Source organism: Aquarana catesbeiana, linkage group LG05 (assembly GCF_042186555.1).
Source record: "Aquarana catesbeiana isolate 2022-GZ linkage group LG05, ASM4218655v1, whole genome shotgun sequence".
Taxonomy (NCBI): Eukaryota; Metazoa; Chordata; class Amphibia; order Anura; family Ranidae; genus Aquarana; species Aquarana catesbeiana.
Genome location: NC_133328.1, coordinates 444,406,572 through 444,424,264, shown reverse-complemented (window position 1 = coordinate 444,424,264; position 17,693 = coordinate 444,406,572). Strand labels below are relative to the sequence as shown.

The window sequence follows — 17,693 nt, the reverse complement described above, 5'->3', positions numbered from 1 at the left end:
CGGTTAACCTAGCACCGCTAGGTAAGGGGCCATTACCCACACTAGTGCATGCTGCATGAAGAGGACACAGAGTGGTTCATTTACACATCATCACCTTACTGTCATTTATCCTGCTGTGTTTGAACACTGTTTTTCTGTGCACCATTGATCAATTTTGAGTTTAGACTGCACGGACTTGTTTTTTGGATATCAGATTATTTATCAATTTATTTATTAGGACACCAACAACCTTTGGATTATTATTAATTTATTCACGTGATCACTTTATACTGCGTTTTGCACTGTTGCACTGGTCGCAACACTAAGATTAGGCGACCATGCGGTTTTGTTTGTTGAATACATCTGACACTTCTAATTTTGTGTGATAATATTGTCTCTTTTGAACTTTAGCATATGTATTAGCTTGGAATATTTCAAGATTTCTATAAGGCACAAGAGCACGAGCACTTTATATTTATTGTATTATTGGATTGAATAATTTCAACAGACATTGAATTGGTTTTATTTTATCACTTTTGATTTATTCACATGTATTGTTTATAATTATTTTATATTGACTTCAACCATACTGATCAGTAAGGATTATTTATATACCACAGAGACCCTTCGGATAGCGCAGCACCACCCCCCCCCTTCTCGTTTTACATTTTTTGGGCTTATGTCTGAGCCCTTTGTTCGGTGCATGCAGCTGCCCGGCAATATATGGTATATACAGTTCTAAAAAAACCTAGTCCACATCTCGCTTGATTGCTTTACTATTTTTTTCCCCATCCGGTATCTTTTTTCCCCATCTGGTAGCGCAGGAATAACCCCCTTTTTTATTTGAGTGTTTTGTTTTAACTTCAAACAATGTTTAAGGACCTTGCTAATTAGTTTTGTTGGAGAGTTTTTTTGTCTTTCAGATATTGACATTTAAATGACGGTGAATAGCAGAAGCACAGTCTGAAATTGCTGGCTAGTGGGGGGAGAATTATGGAAGGAATGCTGAATAGACAACAAGGAATTATAAAGAATTCATGGACTCTCTCGAAATTCATCAAGCAATGGACCTTTTTTTTCTTTTTTCTTCAACGCCCTAATTTTTAATTTTTCTCCCTTTTCCTGATATATTTTGCTTTTCATTTTTTATTTTCTTTATGTTTTATTTTCTTGAACTTTATCTTAAAACCAAAGAGAAGCATTTAAACCTAAAATAATTTTCATGACATCTGTACATATTACATAATGCGTATTGATCAATATATTTGACATCTAAGGTGAGATGCTGCACAATGGCTTGGCATAGCATAAATTATAGTATGTTGGGTGGTTTTCCTAAATTTATAAGAGGGTTGAGTGAAATTCATCACTCTAGTCATGATTTGAAACTTTGTTGATTCAGTTGTTTATAATATGCTAAAGGCTATGACATTATGGATGAAAAAGACCTTTCTACCTTTCATGGTGAAGATACTGGCAAGAATTTCCACTGCCGCTTTGTCTGGATAGAAGATCTGATAAACACTGATGTCAAGCTGATTCTATCTGAATCATTGTGTGGGAGTATATGTATATGTTGGTATACCATTCAGGTGTAATTGTGGACCGAATGATCCAAGTAACTGCTCTATTGAAGGCAATGAGGGGTCAGCCTAAAGCAAATTACAAAAGCAAATTGTGGCTGGCAATCAACAAAGATGGACTCATGAATGTCAAGTGCAAGGAAATAGTTTGCAGCACAGTTTTTACTGCCATTGAGATGGTGAGAGATGTGAGGAAGTCAGACCGAAGAATGGACTGTGACATCAGCTCGTCTTTGCGCAATATTCAAGATCTTGATGTGATATAATAAGGCCTAACAGCTATATAGGCCACTGATGTTTACCAAATCCTTTTCTAGTCATAGTCTAAAAGTTATATTATCTAATAACTGTTTCATGGGATTTTAGAGGCTGGCGAAGAAAGATGTAACCAGTTTCAACTTCATATTTTATATGAGCCATTGTAAAGCATCCAGTACCCTAAATCAAAATGATATTTTTTTTGTTGTTTGATTTATGGGTCAGTTCTAGTAGTTAGAACCGACCCAAGTGGGGGTATATGTTGTATATGTTGTAATATGTTGGCCAATTTATGTATAATATTGTATTGGAGTGCCATGTTGAGCAGAAATTCAGTTGAATTGTCCAAGTCAACTGAATTTTAACATAGCAAGGGGACAGCTGAAGACCCTTTGATGTGTTAATCTTATGCAAGTCTATGTGAACATCTCAAAGGGTGTTCAGGTAGTATCTGTTAATCTAATCTAATTACACATATCTAAGGGGACTTGTTGATGTTGATATGCGGGAGTGCAAATTGGGGTGGTTTATGACTGCAGCTGTTCACGGCTGGGAGTTGTTGTCTATCTGAAAGACTAAAGTTTATAAAAGACCTGAATGGAGACGGCCAATCAAATTGCTCAGCCATTCAATATCTAGGGAATATAACACGGCATTCAGTCTATAGTTTAAGTTAGGCTTGTCTGTGTATGCACACACAGACCTAAGACATGGGCCTCTGAATGATATACTCTGTCTGATTTTTTTGTCATCTGTGGACTTTGGACTTTGTTCTGTGTTGGAAGTCAATAAAGTGCATCTCTCTGGAAGAATTGGGTTGCTGCGGAAGAGTACTTACATCATCATTATAATAACCACTAATTGATTATCATACCCACGATACTACTTCTACACCGTATTTTTAGATCACTACAATCATGTATGTCTGAAGTTTTTTCTAATTAGCTGCCACAACATGTGGTAGTGGATGGAGATACAGTTGTCAAGTATGAGGGAATAGGTGTAGGGATTAGATGTGTGCAACCGGATTTCAGATGGAGGGGCAGAGGCAATAAAGTAGGGGGAGGCAGGGATAGCAGTCAAAGTTACTGCTCCCTGCCGCCTGAAGAGAAGCCTTCAAGAAAAGTCTTAAACCATATAGTTTCATTTAGGCCTGGGGGTTGAGTAGCCTTTAAATTGTATATCCAATGGGATTCCAATTGTAACAATGTCTTGTTCCAGTCGCCCCCCCTAGAATCCAGGTGCACACGGTCCAAAATAAGAAACTTTATCTTCGGGAATTTACCATTGTGCACTATTGTAGTATGTCTTCCAAGTGGGAGGTCTGGGTCACAGGTTTTCATGCCGAGTATGTGTCTATAAGCTCTCCTCCAGAACTCCATTTTTATTTTTCTGATATAAAAACATGTACACTCGCAAAGAAGCATATAGATTACTCCGTAAGTTTTACAGTTAGCGAAGTGTTTTGGATAGAAAATCTGGCCATTCGGGAGGGTCGGGTTTTTGTCTGTGAGCATATATTTACAATAGTTGCAATCCCCGCATCTAAAAGTTCCCCTGTATCTACAGTGGGATTTGCCTGTTTCCCCCTTAAATTCACTAGTAGTGATTTTATCTCTCAGAGAGGTGGTTCGTTTAAAGGTGAAGAGGGGTCTGGGGGGGACAAACGGTCCCAATATTGGATCACACTGTAACATTTGCCAGTATCTTTCTACAATGTTCCTGACTTGTCTATGTTGGTTATTATATTTTGTAATGATTCTAATCGTATTAGTATCATTTTTACATGCTTTGTTGGCTTTCTCAGAATGAAGTAGCTCATTCCTAGATTGCATAAGGGCTTTCTTAAAGGACCGTTTGAGTGAGGCATGAGAGTAGCCCCGTAGCAGCAATCTATCACATAATTTATTTCCATCAATTCTAAAAGTGTCGGACGAGAACACTGGAAGAAGAACCAGAAGAAGAAGAAGATGGAGGAAGAAACCGAAGGATGATAGAAGAAAAAATATAGAAGAAAGAAGATGGAAAAAAGAAGACTTTAAATAAAGGAATTGTCAAAAACTGTCTCTTGTCATTGTTAACATTTTTGACAGTTTTTTTGTGAAATGGTAGGGTTACTTTTGTACCCCCTTACCATTTCACATGGGGGGGCCAGGATCTAGGGGTCCCCTTGTTAAAGGGGGCTTCCAGATTTCGATAAGCCCCCCGCCCGCAGACCCCCACAACCACCGGCCAAGGGTTGTGGGGATGAGGCCCTTGTCCCCATCAACATGGGGACAAGGTGCTTTGGGGGACTACCCCAAAGCACCCTCCCAATGTTGAGGGCATGTGGCCTGGTACGGTTCAGGAGGGGGGGCGCTCTCGCCCCCCCTCTTTTCCTGTGGCCTGCCAGGTTGCGTGCTCAGATAAGGGTCTGGTATGGATTTTTGGGGGGACCCCACGCCAAATTATTTTAAAATTTTGGCACGGGGTTCCCCTTAAAATCCATACCAGACCTGAAGGTCTGAAATGAATGGATATGAAAAAAGGTTTGAATCCTACCTGCAACAGTGAGCAAAAAACGCTGGCGAAGACCACGAACGGAGAAGCCGCAACACACTGGTTATCGAACGCACAGACTCATCAACCACAAAGTGAGCTGGGAGGAGCCAGCCTAGTGACGTGGCGTATTGTGCACCTGAACCGACAAGGAATACATGTGACTGCTTAAATACCCCCCCGGCTCCTCCCATAAATTCAGGCTACCATACTGGCCTTCTTATTTACAGTATATATATATATATATATATATATATATATATATATATATATATATATATATAAACACACACACAGCATCTCACAAAAGTCAGTACACCCCTCACAATTTTGTTAATATTTTATTATATCTTTTTATGTGACAACACTGAAGAAGTGACACTTTGCTACAATGTAAAGTAGTGAGTGTACAGCTTGTATAACAGTGTACATTTTCTGTCCCCTCAAAATAACTCAACACACAGCCATTAATGTCTAAACTGCTGGCAACAAAAGTTAGTTCACCCCTAATTGAAAATGTCCAAATTGGGCCCAACTAGCCATTTTCCCTCCCCTGTGTCATGTGACTCATTAATGTTACAAGTTCTCAGGTGTGAATGGGGAGCAGGTGTGTTAAATTTGGTGTTATTGCTCTCACTCTCTCATACTGGTCACTGGAAGTTCAACATGGCACCTCATGGCAAAGAACTCTCTGAGGATCAGAAAAAAAAAAATTGTTGCTCTACATAAAGATGGCCTAGGCTATAAGAAGATTGACCAGACCCTGAAACTGAGCTGCAGCATGGTGGCCAAGACTATAAAGCAGTTTAACAGGACAGATTCCACTCAGAACAGGCCTTGCCGTGGTCGACCAAAGAAGTTGAGTGCACATGCTCAGCATCATATCCAGAGGTTGTCTTTGGGAAATAGACGTATGAGTGCTGCCAGCATCGCTGCAGAGCTTGAAGGGGTGGGGGGTCAGCCTGTCAGTGCTCAGACCATACACCACACACTGCATCAAATTGGTCTGTATGGCTGTTGTCCTAGAAGGAAGCCTCTTCTAAAGTTGATGCACAAGAAAGCCCACAAACAGTTTGCTGAAGACAAGCAGACTAAGGACATGGATTACTGGAACCGTGTCCTGTGGTCTGATGAGACCAAGATAAACTTATTTGGTTCAGATGGTGTCAAGCTTGTGTGGCAGCAACCAGGTGAGGAGTACAAAGACAAGTGTGTCTTGCCTACAGTCAGGCGTGGTGGTGGGAGTGTCATGGTCTGGGGCTGCATGAGTGCTGCCGGCACTACAGTTCATTGGGGGAACCATGAATGCCAACATGTAATGTGACATACTGAAGCAGAGCCTGATCCCCTCCCTTTAGAGACTGGGCCACAGGGCAGTATTCCAACATGATAACGACCCCAAACACACCTCCAAGGTGACCACTGCCTTGCTAAAGAAGCTGAGGGTAAAGGTGACTGGCCAAGCATGTCTCCAGACCTAAACCCTATTAAGCACCTGTGGGGCATCCTCAAATGGAAGGTGGAGGAGCACAAGGCCTTTAACATCCACCGGCCCCATGATGTCATCATAGAGGAGTGAAAGAGGACTCCAGTGGCAACCTGTGAAGCTCTGGTGAACTCCATGCCCAAGAGGGTTAAGGCAGCGCTGGAAAAAAATGGTGGCCACACAAAATATTGACACTTTGGGCCCAATTAAGACATTTTCACTTAGGGGTGTACTCACTTTTGTTTGTCTGACTCCCCCTTTTACTTACCTAAGACCAATCCAATCCACAGATGTGCCCGAGCGCAGCAGCTCCAGCCACTGCCTTGCTCCTCATTGGACAGATTGATAGCAACAGGAGCCATTGGCTCCTGCTCCTGTCAATCAAACCCTGTGACACAGGGTGATGGGCGGGTCAAGTCCCACTGTCTATGTCAATGGACTCAGCAGCATTACTGAGGAGCAAGCCCACACAGGTGCCTGCTATGGAAAATGGCTTTCCGCAGGGGTACTCGATGAAGGGGAGGAGCACCAGCGGGGCACCCCAAAAGAGGGGAATCTGGGCTGCTCTGTGCAGAACCCTTGCACAGAGCAGGTAAGTATAACATGTTTGATATTTTTATTTAAAAAAAACTTATGTTTACAAGCACTTTCATTCTTCTACAAGGGTGAGGCTGTGGAAGACCGTTTTATGTCACAGGTCATACACCATGGCAAGACTGAGCACAGCATCAAGACACAAGGTAGTTATTCTGCATCAACAAAGTCTCTCTAATGCAAAGATTTCAAAGCAGACTGGTGTTTCAATATGTGCTTTTCAAGCTCTTTTGAAGAAGCACAAAGAAATGGGAAATGTTAATGCCTGTAGAAGCAGTGGTTGGCCAAGGAAACATAATGCAGTGAATAAAAAAGACATACCATGCTTACGTCCCTTCAACATCAGAAAATGTCCAGCAGTGCTATCAGCACAGAACTGATGGAAAATGGTGGAACCCAGGTACACCCATCTATTGTCCAGGAAAGTCTGGCCAGAAGTGGTCTTCATGGAAGAACTGTGACCAAAAGGCCTTACAACCAACATGGAAACAAGGCCAAGTGATAGCGCAGCGGTCTTATAAGCACACTTTTTTGGAAAAAATTCACTTTTTTGAATAAAAAAATAGGACAACAGTAAAGTTAGCCCAATTTTTTTATATTGTGAAATATAATGTTACACCAAATAAATTGATACCCAACATGTCACGCTTCAAAATTGCACCCGCCGGTTGAATTGGGTCAAACTTTTACCCTCAAAAATCTCCATAGGCGACGTTTAAAAAATCCTACAGGTTGCATGTTTTGCATTACAGAGGAGGTCTAGGGCTAGAATTATTGCTCTCGCTCTACCGGTCATGACGATACCTCACATGTGTGGTTTGACCACCGTTTTCATATGCAGACGCTACTCACGTATGTGTTTGCTCATCGGGACGGGGGGTTTTAACATTTTTTAAATTATTTTTATTATTTATTTTACATGACTTTATTTTTACACAGTTTAAAAAAAAAAAAATTGTGTCACTTTTATTCCTATTACAAGGAATGTAAACATCCCTTGTAATAGAAAAAAGCATGACAGGACCTCTTAAATATGAAATCTGGGGTCAAAAAGACCTCAGATCTCATATTTACACTAAAATGCAATTAAAAAAAAAAAAGTCATTTAAAAAAATGACATTGAAAAAAATGTGCCTTTAAGACGTATGGGCGGAAGTGACGTTTTGACGTCGCTTCCGCCCAGCAGTGTCATGGAGACGAGTGGGCGCCATCTTAGCCTCACTCATCTCCAGGCACAGCAGAGACAAGGATGCAATCACCTCCGCCGCTACCGATGTCACCGGTAAGCGGCGGAGGGCACCGGATAGCGGCGGGAGGGGGGCCCTCTCCCACCACCAATAAAAGTGATCTCGCGGCCAACTTCTATCATAACAACGATATCCGCCACCAAAGTTTGGACGTACATCGGCGTGCGGCGGTCGGCAAGTGGTTAAGTTACAGCATTTATTCACACCTGCCGAAAACGTATATATTGCCATGCCGAAGGAGAGAGTGAAGCCTCAATTACATATTAGTAAAAATCTGATATTAGTACCATCATCTCGATATTGTAGAATTAAAGGGATGTAGGGGTGGAGGCATGAAGGCAGTTGCTGCTACTGCCTATTCACACATGCACCCCCAAAGTTGAGAATTGGGACTCGGCACTAGATAATAACTTACAGTTGAAAAGAACATAAAAATTATATAAATTTTAATGGTTGCAATACAAAATTACAAAAATAGTATATACATACAATAATAAAATCAGAAATATATACCACACTGAATACAGTAAATAACGGGTGAAACCCGCACAGTCTCTGTAGAGGGGGGTATACAGGATTTTTATCTCAACCGGTTTCGCGGTCAAAACTGCTTCTTCAGGAGACAGGTCTACAAGGCAATTGACAATCTTTAATTCGTAAACAAATCAGAAGGTATGCAGCAAATATAGGTAAACACAAAATAACATAATACAGAGGTAATAAAATTGAGGACTGGCTCACCCACTCAGACAGGTTCAATGGGATAGCAGGACCCAACACAAATCCCCCCACGGCGGACACGGGGGATTGTGAGCAGACTCTAAGTTGATAAATGGTAAAAAAATGTATACATAATTATAATGAAGAAACTAAAATGTGGGGGGAGTGCACACCCGGGTGAGAAGAAAGCTGGAATGGGGGGTGACGGAAGTGGGGGCAGTAGAAAGGGAAAGAAGGGGGGAAGGTGGGGAGGGGGAAAAAGAGGGGGAAAAAGAAGGGGGGGTGGAAGGAAGAGATGGGTAGGTAGTGGGAACGGGTGGGACAGGTCGGGAAGGGGGGTAGAGCAGGGGGGGGTGGAAAAAGGACAGGGGGAGAGGGGGAAGAAGGAAGGGAAGGGGAAAAGAGGGGGGAGGGGAGGGTGGAGAGGGGAGGGGGGGAAGGAGAAGGGGGATGGAAAAGGGAAGGGGGAGGGAGGAAAAGGGGGGAAAGAGGGGGCAGAGGGGAAGAGAGGGAAGGAGGAGGAGGGGGGTTTATACATTGCCATAAAATGTGATCTGATCCTCATCACAACAATAGACAAACACAATGTTTTAACTGATAACAAACAAATCTAATTTCTCGCATCTTCTCACATTCAACTTTATTGAATACACCCATTAAACATTTACAGTGCTTAAGGAAAAAGTAAGTAAGACTAATTACTTCAATGTAAAAACGTAATGCTTTAAAACTACTTTATTCCAGAAATTCAGCCAAAGTGTAAGATAAAATGAATAGCCCATTAAAAGATACAAAACAGTTCTTGTTGCAATATTCACTTTCAAACCAGCGATTTCCTCCACAGTATTTTTTTTTTCTGCCACTAAATATGTTCAATCTGAAAGCCAACGTCATTTAACTCGCTTCATCTGAGCCCTGGTCATCCTGGACTCACCCCAGTCTGTGACTGGACTGTGAAAGTAGATGAAGAATGAGAATGAGAAGAATGAGCTCAACTCTCTTGCACTCTGTAACTCTAAACTGGTAACCTATAAAAAATTTTAAATTGTCGCCTATGGAGTTTTTTAAGTACCGTAGTTTTGCGCCATTCCACGAGCAATGCGCAATTTTAAAGCATGCCATTTTATGGATCTATTTACTCTGAGTAACGTCATCTTTTATATCTGGGGTGTGTATATAGTTTTTTTTTTAATTCATTAACGTGTATTTTATTCCAAAAACATTGCGTTTGAAAAACCACTGTGCAAAAACTGTGTGACATAAACAATTGCAATTACAACCATTTCATTCTCTAGGGCCTCTGTTAAAAAAATATTTATAATGTTTGGGGTTCTTAATAAGTTTCTAGCAAAAAATACAGATTTTTACTTGTAAACAAAGAGTGTCAGAAAAAGGCCTAGTCCTTAACCACTTAGCGACCGTCCTATAGTAGCTTTACTCCTAACGAGTGGCAGCTGTGTGCAGGGTCATGTATATATATATACGTGTGAGCCTGCACTTATGGATAGGGGGCGTGAATGAATGCGGCCGATGGCTTGCCCCAGCTGTGCTTATACACAGTGGGAGCTGATCGGCGGGTACCGCTGACTCAATATCCGCCAGCACCCTCCTATCATCAGCCAGAAAGACAGAACTGCAGTCTGCCTATGTGAACAAGGCAGATTGCCGTTCTGACAGAAGGGAAGGCATAGATCCAGTATCTCTGCAAATCAGGGACTCGGATTCATGTATTACCCCAGTAAAAGCTCCCAAAAAGTGTCAGTTAGTGTCAGAATGTCCCTCAACATCTCTGTCCCACTATAAGTCGCTAATCGCCACCATTAATAGTAAAAAAAAAATATTAATTAATAAAAATATTGCATAGTTTGCAGACACTAAAACTTTTGTGCAAACCAATCAACATATGCTTATTTGGGATTTTGTTTAGCAAAAATATGTAGCAGAATACATATTGACCTAAATTAATGAAGACATTTGATCTTTTCAGTTTTTTTATTGGATATTTTTTATAGCAGAAAGTAAAAAAAAAATATTTTTTATTTCAAAATTGTCAGTCTTTTTTTGTTTATAGCGCAAAAAATTAAAAATGCAGAGGTGATCAAATACCACTATAAGAAAGCTCTATATGTGGGAAAAAATAAATTTTATTCTGGTACAGTGTTGCATGATCGTGCAATTGTCAGTTAAAGTAACTCAGTGCTGTATCACAAAAAATGGAAGGGAGTTAAATATTCAAGGGGTCAAGTGGTTAACTGGTAGCTTTATTTACATATACTCTTGTTGATATACTTTCCTTATTCAGTCATGGGTAGCACTCAGACATTTGACAATGTCTGGATGTGTTCTCCATGTAGCTGCAGCATTCTCCAGTCAATTCAATTTAAATAAGCTTTATTAGCAAGACCAAATGCATTTTATTATTGCCAAAGCAATTGAGTTTGTATGGGAAGGGGGGGTAATGGGTAATATAAAGCGGAATGGGAGGGAGTCCGTATAAAGGACTTTTAAATTTGCAGTTTTTCATTTCCCTCTCAGTCTGTGATATGTTGTCACATATTGTGAAGCTATTTTCACCATTCACTCCTCTTCTTCCATTAGAATTTGGAGTTTCTTCTTCTCTTCTATAGAATTGACGTCCGGAATGAGAGCACGGAGTCTCTGGAAGTGAGTGTCCCTCGCTGATGAGTACTTTGGGAACTGTAGCAGGAAGTGGTCTTTATTCTCCAGGACCCCCGATCACATTACTGGCACAGTCTAATCTACCTTGGCTTGTAGGTCTGTCTGTGCATCCTAATTCGATTTCCAGGCTGTGGGCACTCAGTATGTACAGGTTTAAGGTCTGTCTGTCTTTGGGGTCTTGTAGCACCTCCAGGTACAGGCAGGGTCGGTGCTACTACTAGGCAAACTACGTTTGTAGTCTCTCTGTAGTGACTGGTAAACAGTTAGTTTCTTGGAGTTTGTTATTTCATTTCTCCATTCCCCAACATATTTTTCTTTGGAACCATTCACTATGTTTTTCATTTGAGATGTTGTCAGGCCGAAATTCTTGGGGGTTTGGGATTGACAAGGCACTGATGAGTTGTTGCAGCCCACATGGCTTGGAGTGGTCCTTATTGGTCAGTAGGGCCTTATGGTGGTATGAGTTGGGACTACTGGTGGTTTTAGGTTGCACAGTTGTCTTCTGATGGCCTAGAAGGCTCTGCATGCCTTGTCTTTTAGTCTCTCCATCCCAAGTGCTACAGTAATCCCTGTCATCTCTCCTGGCAAGGATTGAACCACCCATAGTGTATTGGGCTAGCAGTGTGCACACACCATAGCTTGAACTTAACTGTCAATATGGGCTAATGCTCCTCCCCCTTAATTTTGTAAGCTCATTAATAATATCTAAATAAATGTTTGCTTATTTCCATGTACTACCCTATGATCATATGCGCTATGATCACCAGTGATTGTGGGAGTCTGGGGGCAGAGGGCTTATCAGAATTGGGAAGACCTCTTTAAAAATAAGGGGACCCTAGACAGCAAGCCTCCCATATGAATGAGCTCAAACAAAGTAAAAAGTAAATAAAGACACTTGCACAGTTTTTGACAGATCTCTTAAAGTCCTTCAATGTATATTCATCACCAATCATGTTGCTCAGCAATGCAGATCCACATTAATTATGATAAAGGATACCCAAATGCCCACTGAAAGAAAATAAATCTAATGGCAGACTGACACATTCAATCCCATTGATAACTTGTGAAAAATGGCTTATCCTTGAGCCTGGCCACTAAAAGTAAATAAAGGTTAAGTCTCCTGGATGACATAATTGCTCAAATATACATTGCTACATAGCCAGGGATTTACGGCAAGTAAATAAATGGGGCTGGGTGATGTCACTAGTTTCTAAAGACACAGCAGATGCCAGAACTTGCCACTTGGCAACCATTGCCAGCAATGGAGCTGTCATGTATAGTAGACATGTGCACACTGAAATATTTCGTTTCGGAATTTCGTTTTCGTCCGAAATATAAATTTATTTAGTTACTCCCGAAATTCGTTTTTCTTTATTTCGTTTATCGTTAAAAACTTGCATTCGTCCGAAAATCGAAATGAATTAAGGTCGAATCGGTCATTAAAGGCTTATGGTGTCTGTCGAATGTTCAAAGTAGATTCGACGGAGCAGCTAAACTGTACGACGTCGCAATCGTACATTCCGGTCGAATTTTCTGGGATGCATTTGACCGGAAATGTTCGATAGCAGCATCGTACAGTTTGTTTAGCTGCTCTGTCGAATCTTCTAACTTTTGACAGACACCATAAGCCACATTTACGTTTGCATGTTTTCGTTTCTGTGTCGAATCTTCATCGTTCATGCTCATTGCATTGGTCTACTCTGCCCCAGCAAACAGCCAACCAAACTTTCACATTCGTTTCTCGATCGGAAGTGCGGAAGTGCGGCCGCAAAATCCGATGCTGTGTGGCTTAGAGATAATGGCAATGGCAGCACCAGCAGCAACCCATTCCAGCACTAGCAGCATGGAGGAGGCTGTTCCTGGGCCTTCTAAGGCAGCATCCAAAAATGGGCGCAGGAGGGGGACACAAGCTGCATCCAGCAGGAAGCGTAACCTAATGTGGACTCATATTGAGTCCCAGGTCCTGGTAAGGGAAACGCTTCCTTGCTGGATGCAGCTGTGTGGCCCCCGCTCCAGGGAAACCACTACGGAGTGGAAGCGAGAAAAGTGGGAGGAGATTTCCAGGAAGGTGGAGGAGACATATCGCCATCGGCGTGACCCGACTGCCTGTCGCAAAAAATTCAGCGACATAAAACGGTAAGTAACGTGTCTGATTATTTTTTTTTTTTACATTTTAACCACTTCAGCCCCGGAGGTATGGCTGCCAAATGACCATGCCACTTTGTGCGATTCGGCACTGCGACGCTTTAACTGACAATTGCGCGTTCGTGTGACGTTGCTCCCAAACAAAATTGATGTCCTTTTTTTCCCACAAATAGAGCTTTCTTTTGGTGGTATTTGATCACCTCTGCGGTTTTTATTTGCTTTTTGCTATATAAGTATCCCCAACAAATATATAAAAAACGAATTTTTTCCTCAGTTTAGGCCGATATGTATTCTTCTACATATTTTTGGTAACAAAAATTGCAATAGGCATTTATTGATTGGTTTGTGCAAAAGTTATAGCGTCTACAAAATAGGGATAGTTTTATGGCATTTTTATTAACAATTTTTTTTACTAGTAATGGCGGCGATCAGCGATTTTTATTGTGACTGCGACATTATGGCGTACACATCGGACACTTTTGATGCCATTTCGGGACCATTGTCATTTATACAATGATAAAAGCTCCAAAAAATGCACTGATTTTACACACACACATATAAACATATGTTATTGCTATCACAATTTGATGTCAGTAAAGTTAGGTGAATTTTTTTTTTAAAAAGGAATAAATAATTTTCAATTTATCCTCCCTCCTGTGAAAAACCAAATTTGCGCATAGGTGTGCCTAGCCTACACATAGTTTGCAGTTGCACATGTTATATATTATCGCCACAATCATTTTAAGAGGAATATTTCCATGCCGTTATTTGTTCTTAGTTAGTTATCACTAAACTGAGCAGTAAGTGCTTTTAAGTTCCACTTGACCTGACCACCTGTAGGTTGCGCCCCCTTTCTGACCAGGCCACATTTTGCTATTTAGTGCATTGCACCTTTAAACTGCACGCTCCTGTGATGTATTACCCAAATGAAATTTATGCTCTTCTCCCGCCATATATAGAGCTTTTATTGGTGGCATTAGATCACCGCTGGGTTTTACATTTTTTGTTATTGAAAAATAAAAAAGTTATATATATATATATATATATATATATATATATATATATATATATATATATATATATATATATATATATATAAAAAAGTGTTACGGTGGCTGGACTTAACCAGCTTGCGGATCCACCATATTTTTAGTTACTATGGGGGGGGTCCACATCTGCAAGTGGGTTAATGCTTTGCAAAAGAAACAAGGAAGGAAATTTTACACTATACACAGTTCACACAAGCGCGTAATAGAAAGGTGGACTGGAGTGGACACAATGGACATTTACTCGGCACAATCCCTATCCTGCCTTTTATTATTTATTGTGCACCAAAAAAGCATAGGTTTTTCTTACAATAAATTTGGTTAATAAATAAATGTGCAAACCTTATGCTACATGAAAAAATGTGCCTAATCCAAAAATTCCATTTGCATTGTTTCATTCTACGGGTTCATTCTACATGTGTTTCATGTGTTGATGTCATTTTCAGATTACAATTGTAGTTTAATTGTGGAACCCATTTCTCTTCTCTTTTTGTTTTGCAGTTCCATAGCGCGTAAACGCAGGCAGTCGGAGCGCAGAGGAAAGCAGGTATCTCTCCTCCCCCACGAGAAGGAGCTCTTAGCAGCTGTAGGGGAGGATGAGATAAAAAAACTGCTGGCTCATCAGGGTTGGTGTCAGCATTGCATTGTGTGTAGGAAATTTTTTTTGTCAACCATGCGACGCGACATAGTCATTTACCATGATGTGTTTGATTTTATTTAAAGATCGTCTCCAGGCCCAGCGCCGCCGGAGGCAGAGGGCAGAGGAGCAGGAGTCCTCCACGTCATCATGCAGTAAGTACTGTAGTAGTGACACTAATACAGTGGTTCCTTTTCCATTTGTCCAGCCTTCCATTGTTGATTCCAGTGTCATTGTTTCTCGCTCATGTAGTGACAGGTAGAGCCTCTGCGACGCTCTGTCAGGTAACGCAAGCGATTGCGTAACTTACGTAATTTGACAGAACGTGGCCGCTCTGAACTGAGGTGCCTGATCAGTGGCAGTGCACCTAGCACTCGCTGGCGCCGCTGGAACCAGGACAGGTAAGTGCCTCGTATTTGTTTTTTTTTTTAATTATTTTTTCTAAATGGTGAATGCATGTCCCTGCCTTGTAGATAAACGTTAGTGACCTGCCCTGTATTGCCATGCTAATGGATAATTAATTTTATCTATTTACACTACAGTATATTTATTTACTTTTATTAACGTTCATCATTTCTCCTTTATAAATAGGTGTCATCCAGTCAGAGGGGGAGACTGAGGAGGAGGCTGAGGCAGCAACGCCCACATGTAAGTTAGTATAATCTTGCTTATATCTGCTGAGTGATCATACATGTTTCAATGTTCTTGTACTAATGTGTGAGATTGTTGTACACTGCAGATTATAATGTTCTTTTCTATCATTACTCAACAGCTGCTGAGCAGGAGGTGGAGGAGACCTGCCCTGTAGAGGCTGCTGGGGATGCGGAGGAACAGCCAGATGCGGCAGATCCAGGGAGTAAGCATAACTTTTTTTGTATTTTACAGGCAAATATAGTATTTTAAATATGAAATGCTGATGGCATACCTTGTCTAGAATAGCTTGTGATTTATTCTGCAAGGCTTCGGTTTAGCTGGAACTATTAATTATATTAGTTCCCCTCTGCAGATGATTCCAGTCTTCCTGTTAGCGTGACCTGTGCTTGTTAATATTTCCCCAATGTCCCTGATCATGCCACCTTCTTGCTGCAGTTCAGATTCCCAGTCTGAGCCAATCACTGTTAATCATTATGAATAACACAGCAGGCTGGGGGGGGGGTGTCAGAAAAGAATCTCCAACTATTGGCTGGCAGTCCCTGGACATGTTCAATCTCTGGCATGCCCCTAATGCATGCATTAACACTTTTCTCATGATGTTATACCTGTTATACCTCCTAGCCTAGACCAGGAGTGAGTAACCTACCTAGCCTAGAACAGAAGTGGGGCTTAATTTATTCAACAATCAGTGGCCTTACAAAATTATCAACTTTAAAAAATAGCCTGCTATATTTTATTAAACAACTTTTTATTAGGTCATCCCAAATGCAATGGCTTGAATGGCTTCTCTTTGGTGAGTGTAATGTTAAAAGCTGGTATAGCTGATATGTTTTTCTGCAAGTGCAACTGATCCTCCATATTTGCCAAAGTCAGTCAGTCTGGATGAGGTAGATTAGTTAGCAGTAGCACTTAGGCGTCCATTACACCTTAAGATTTTCTCCAGCCGCCCGTGCGACCAAGCGGATAAAATCTTTGGGAGATTCCCCTTTACACTGCTCGATGTGTAGAGGGGAATCCCTTTGTACTCTGGCCGGGGAGGACACTCAGCTCCACCCCGGTCAGAGTACAGTAAAGTAGTACTACACCTTCCTGCACAGCTCTGCAAACTTGGTATGACGCAGCGAATTGACACAGACACCACTATCTCCTACACACAAATTGATTAGGTGCATCTCACTAAATATCAAAAACTGGTATGGATGGAAGTGAAAACATCTCAAGATGTTACAGGATTGTCTACAAGGGCTGGGAGATCGTTGCCTTTATATAATGTTAGGGTGAAGAAGCCATGTGTATGTGTATTGTATTATCTATCTATCTATCTAATGTATTTTCTTTTCTTCACAGGTGAAGTCTTCATCCTGCAACTGCAGCCTGTGGACGAAGACCTGGACCTGCCCGCGTCTGGTTGGACTGGCTGTCCTTCTGAGTCCCCAGTGGTTTCTACAGTCCTCCACCCTTCAACATCCCCCCACCTGGCCTCCCCAGTGCATCCTTCACCCGCTCCAGAACAGGCACACATCCCCCACCCTCCAGAGCCACATGTGACGGATTATCTGCGGCGCATTGTGGAGGTCCAAAAGAGACATTTTGCAGTTACCCGGAGGCTGCGTCAATCTTTGGCCCTCCACAATCACCGGCAGCTCCGTCACTCTGTGGCTCTGCAGAGGTACCAGCGTAGCCTCAGGAGACACCTGGAGGCTACGCGGTACCTTGGTGACCAGTTGGCTGGGATTAATATGTCCCTACAGCGACTGGTCACCAGGTTAGGGGAGAATGTACTCTAATTTTTTTTTTTTTTTTTGTTTATGTTAACTGTTAAATAAAAAAATTTTGTTCAGAAATAATTGTTTTCTTGAGTTTTGCTTTCCTTGTTAGATTTGTGTGATGTTTATCTAAATGAACTAGTCCATATATTGTTACTAACTTACTAGAGGCCTTATAATTGTAGTTTTTCTACATTTAACCATCAGGCTGAACTTAGAAAATTGATGAGATTTCTCTCTACACTATTTCAATGTGCAAAGGGTAATCCAATGTATTGTGTCCAGTCACGCCGTTCAGCTTTCCCTCCACCAGAATTCACAGCAGATAGTTAGAGCAGGGGTTACTCTATACAGTCCTCAA

General features: G+C 41.4%; 1 protein-coding gene across 1 annotated transcript; it reads left to right on the top strand.

Annotated features, from left to right (window-relative positions):
* Window positions 1-14,901: 14,901 nt before the first annotated feature.
* Window positions 14,902-17,353, top strand: LOC141146046 (uncharacterized). Its single transcript, XM_073632808.1, has 4 exons — window positions 14,902-15,067; window positions 15,504-15,560; window positions 15,685-15,768; window positions 16,914-17,353. Exons 1-4 carry the CDS (start codon window positions 14,974-14,976, stop codon window positions 17,351-17,353), a joined length of 675 nt encoding a protein of 224 aa, XP_073488909.1. The 5' UTR covers window positions 14,902-14,973.
* The last annotated feature ends 340 nt before the right edge of the window (window positions 17,354-17,693 follow it).

Bases quoted from the DNA above. Each gene is read 5' to 3' on its own strand.
- LOC141146046 (XM_073632808.1), top strand. From the start codon at position 14,974: ATGATGTGTTTGATTTTATTTAAAGATCGTCTCCAGGCCCAGCGCCGC. The intron at 15,068-15,503 runs GTAAGTACTGTA...CTTTATAAATAG, and splicing joins GTCCTCCACGTCATCATGCA to GTGTCATCCAGTCAGAGGGG. The intron at 15,561-15,684 runs GTAAGTTAGTAT...ATTACTCAACAG, and splicing joins TGAGGCAGCAACGCCCACAT to CTGCTGAGCAGGAGGTGGAG.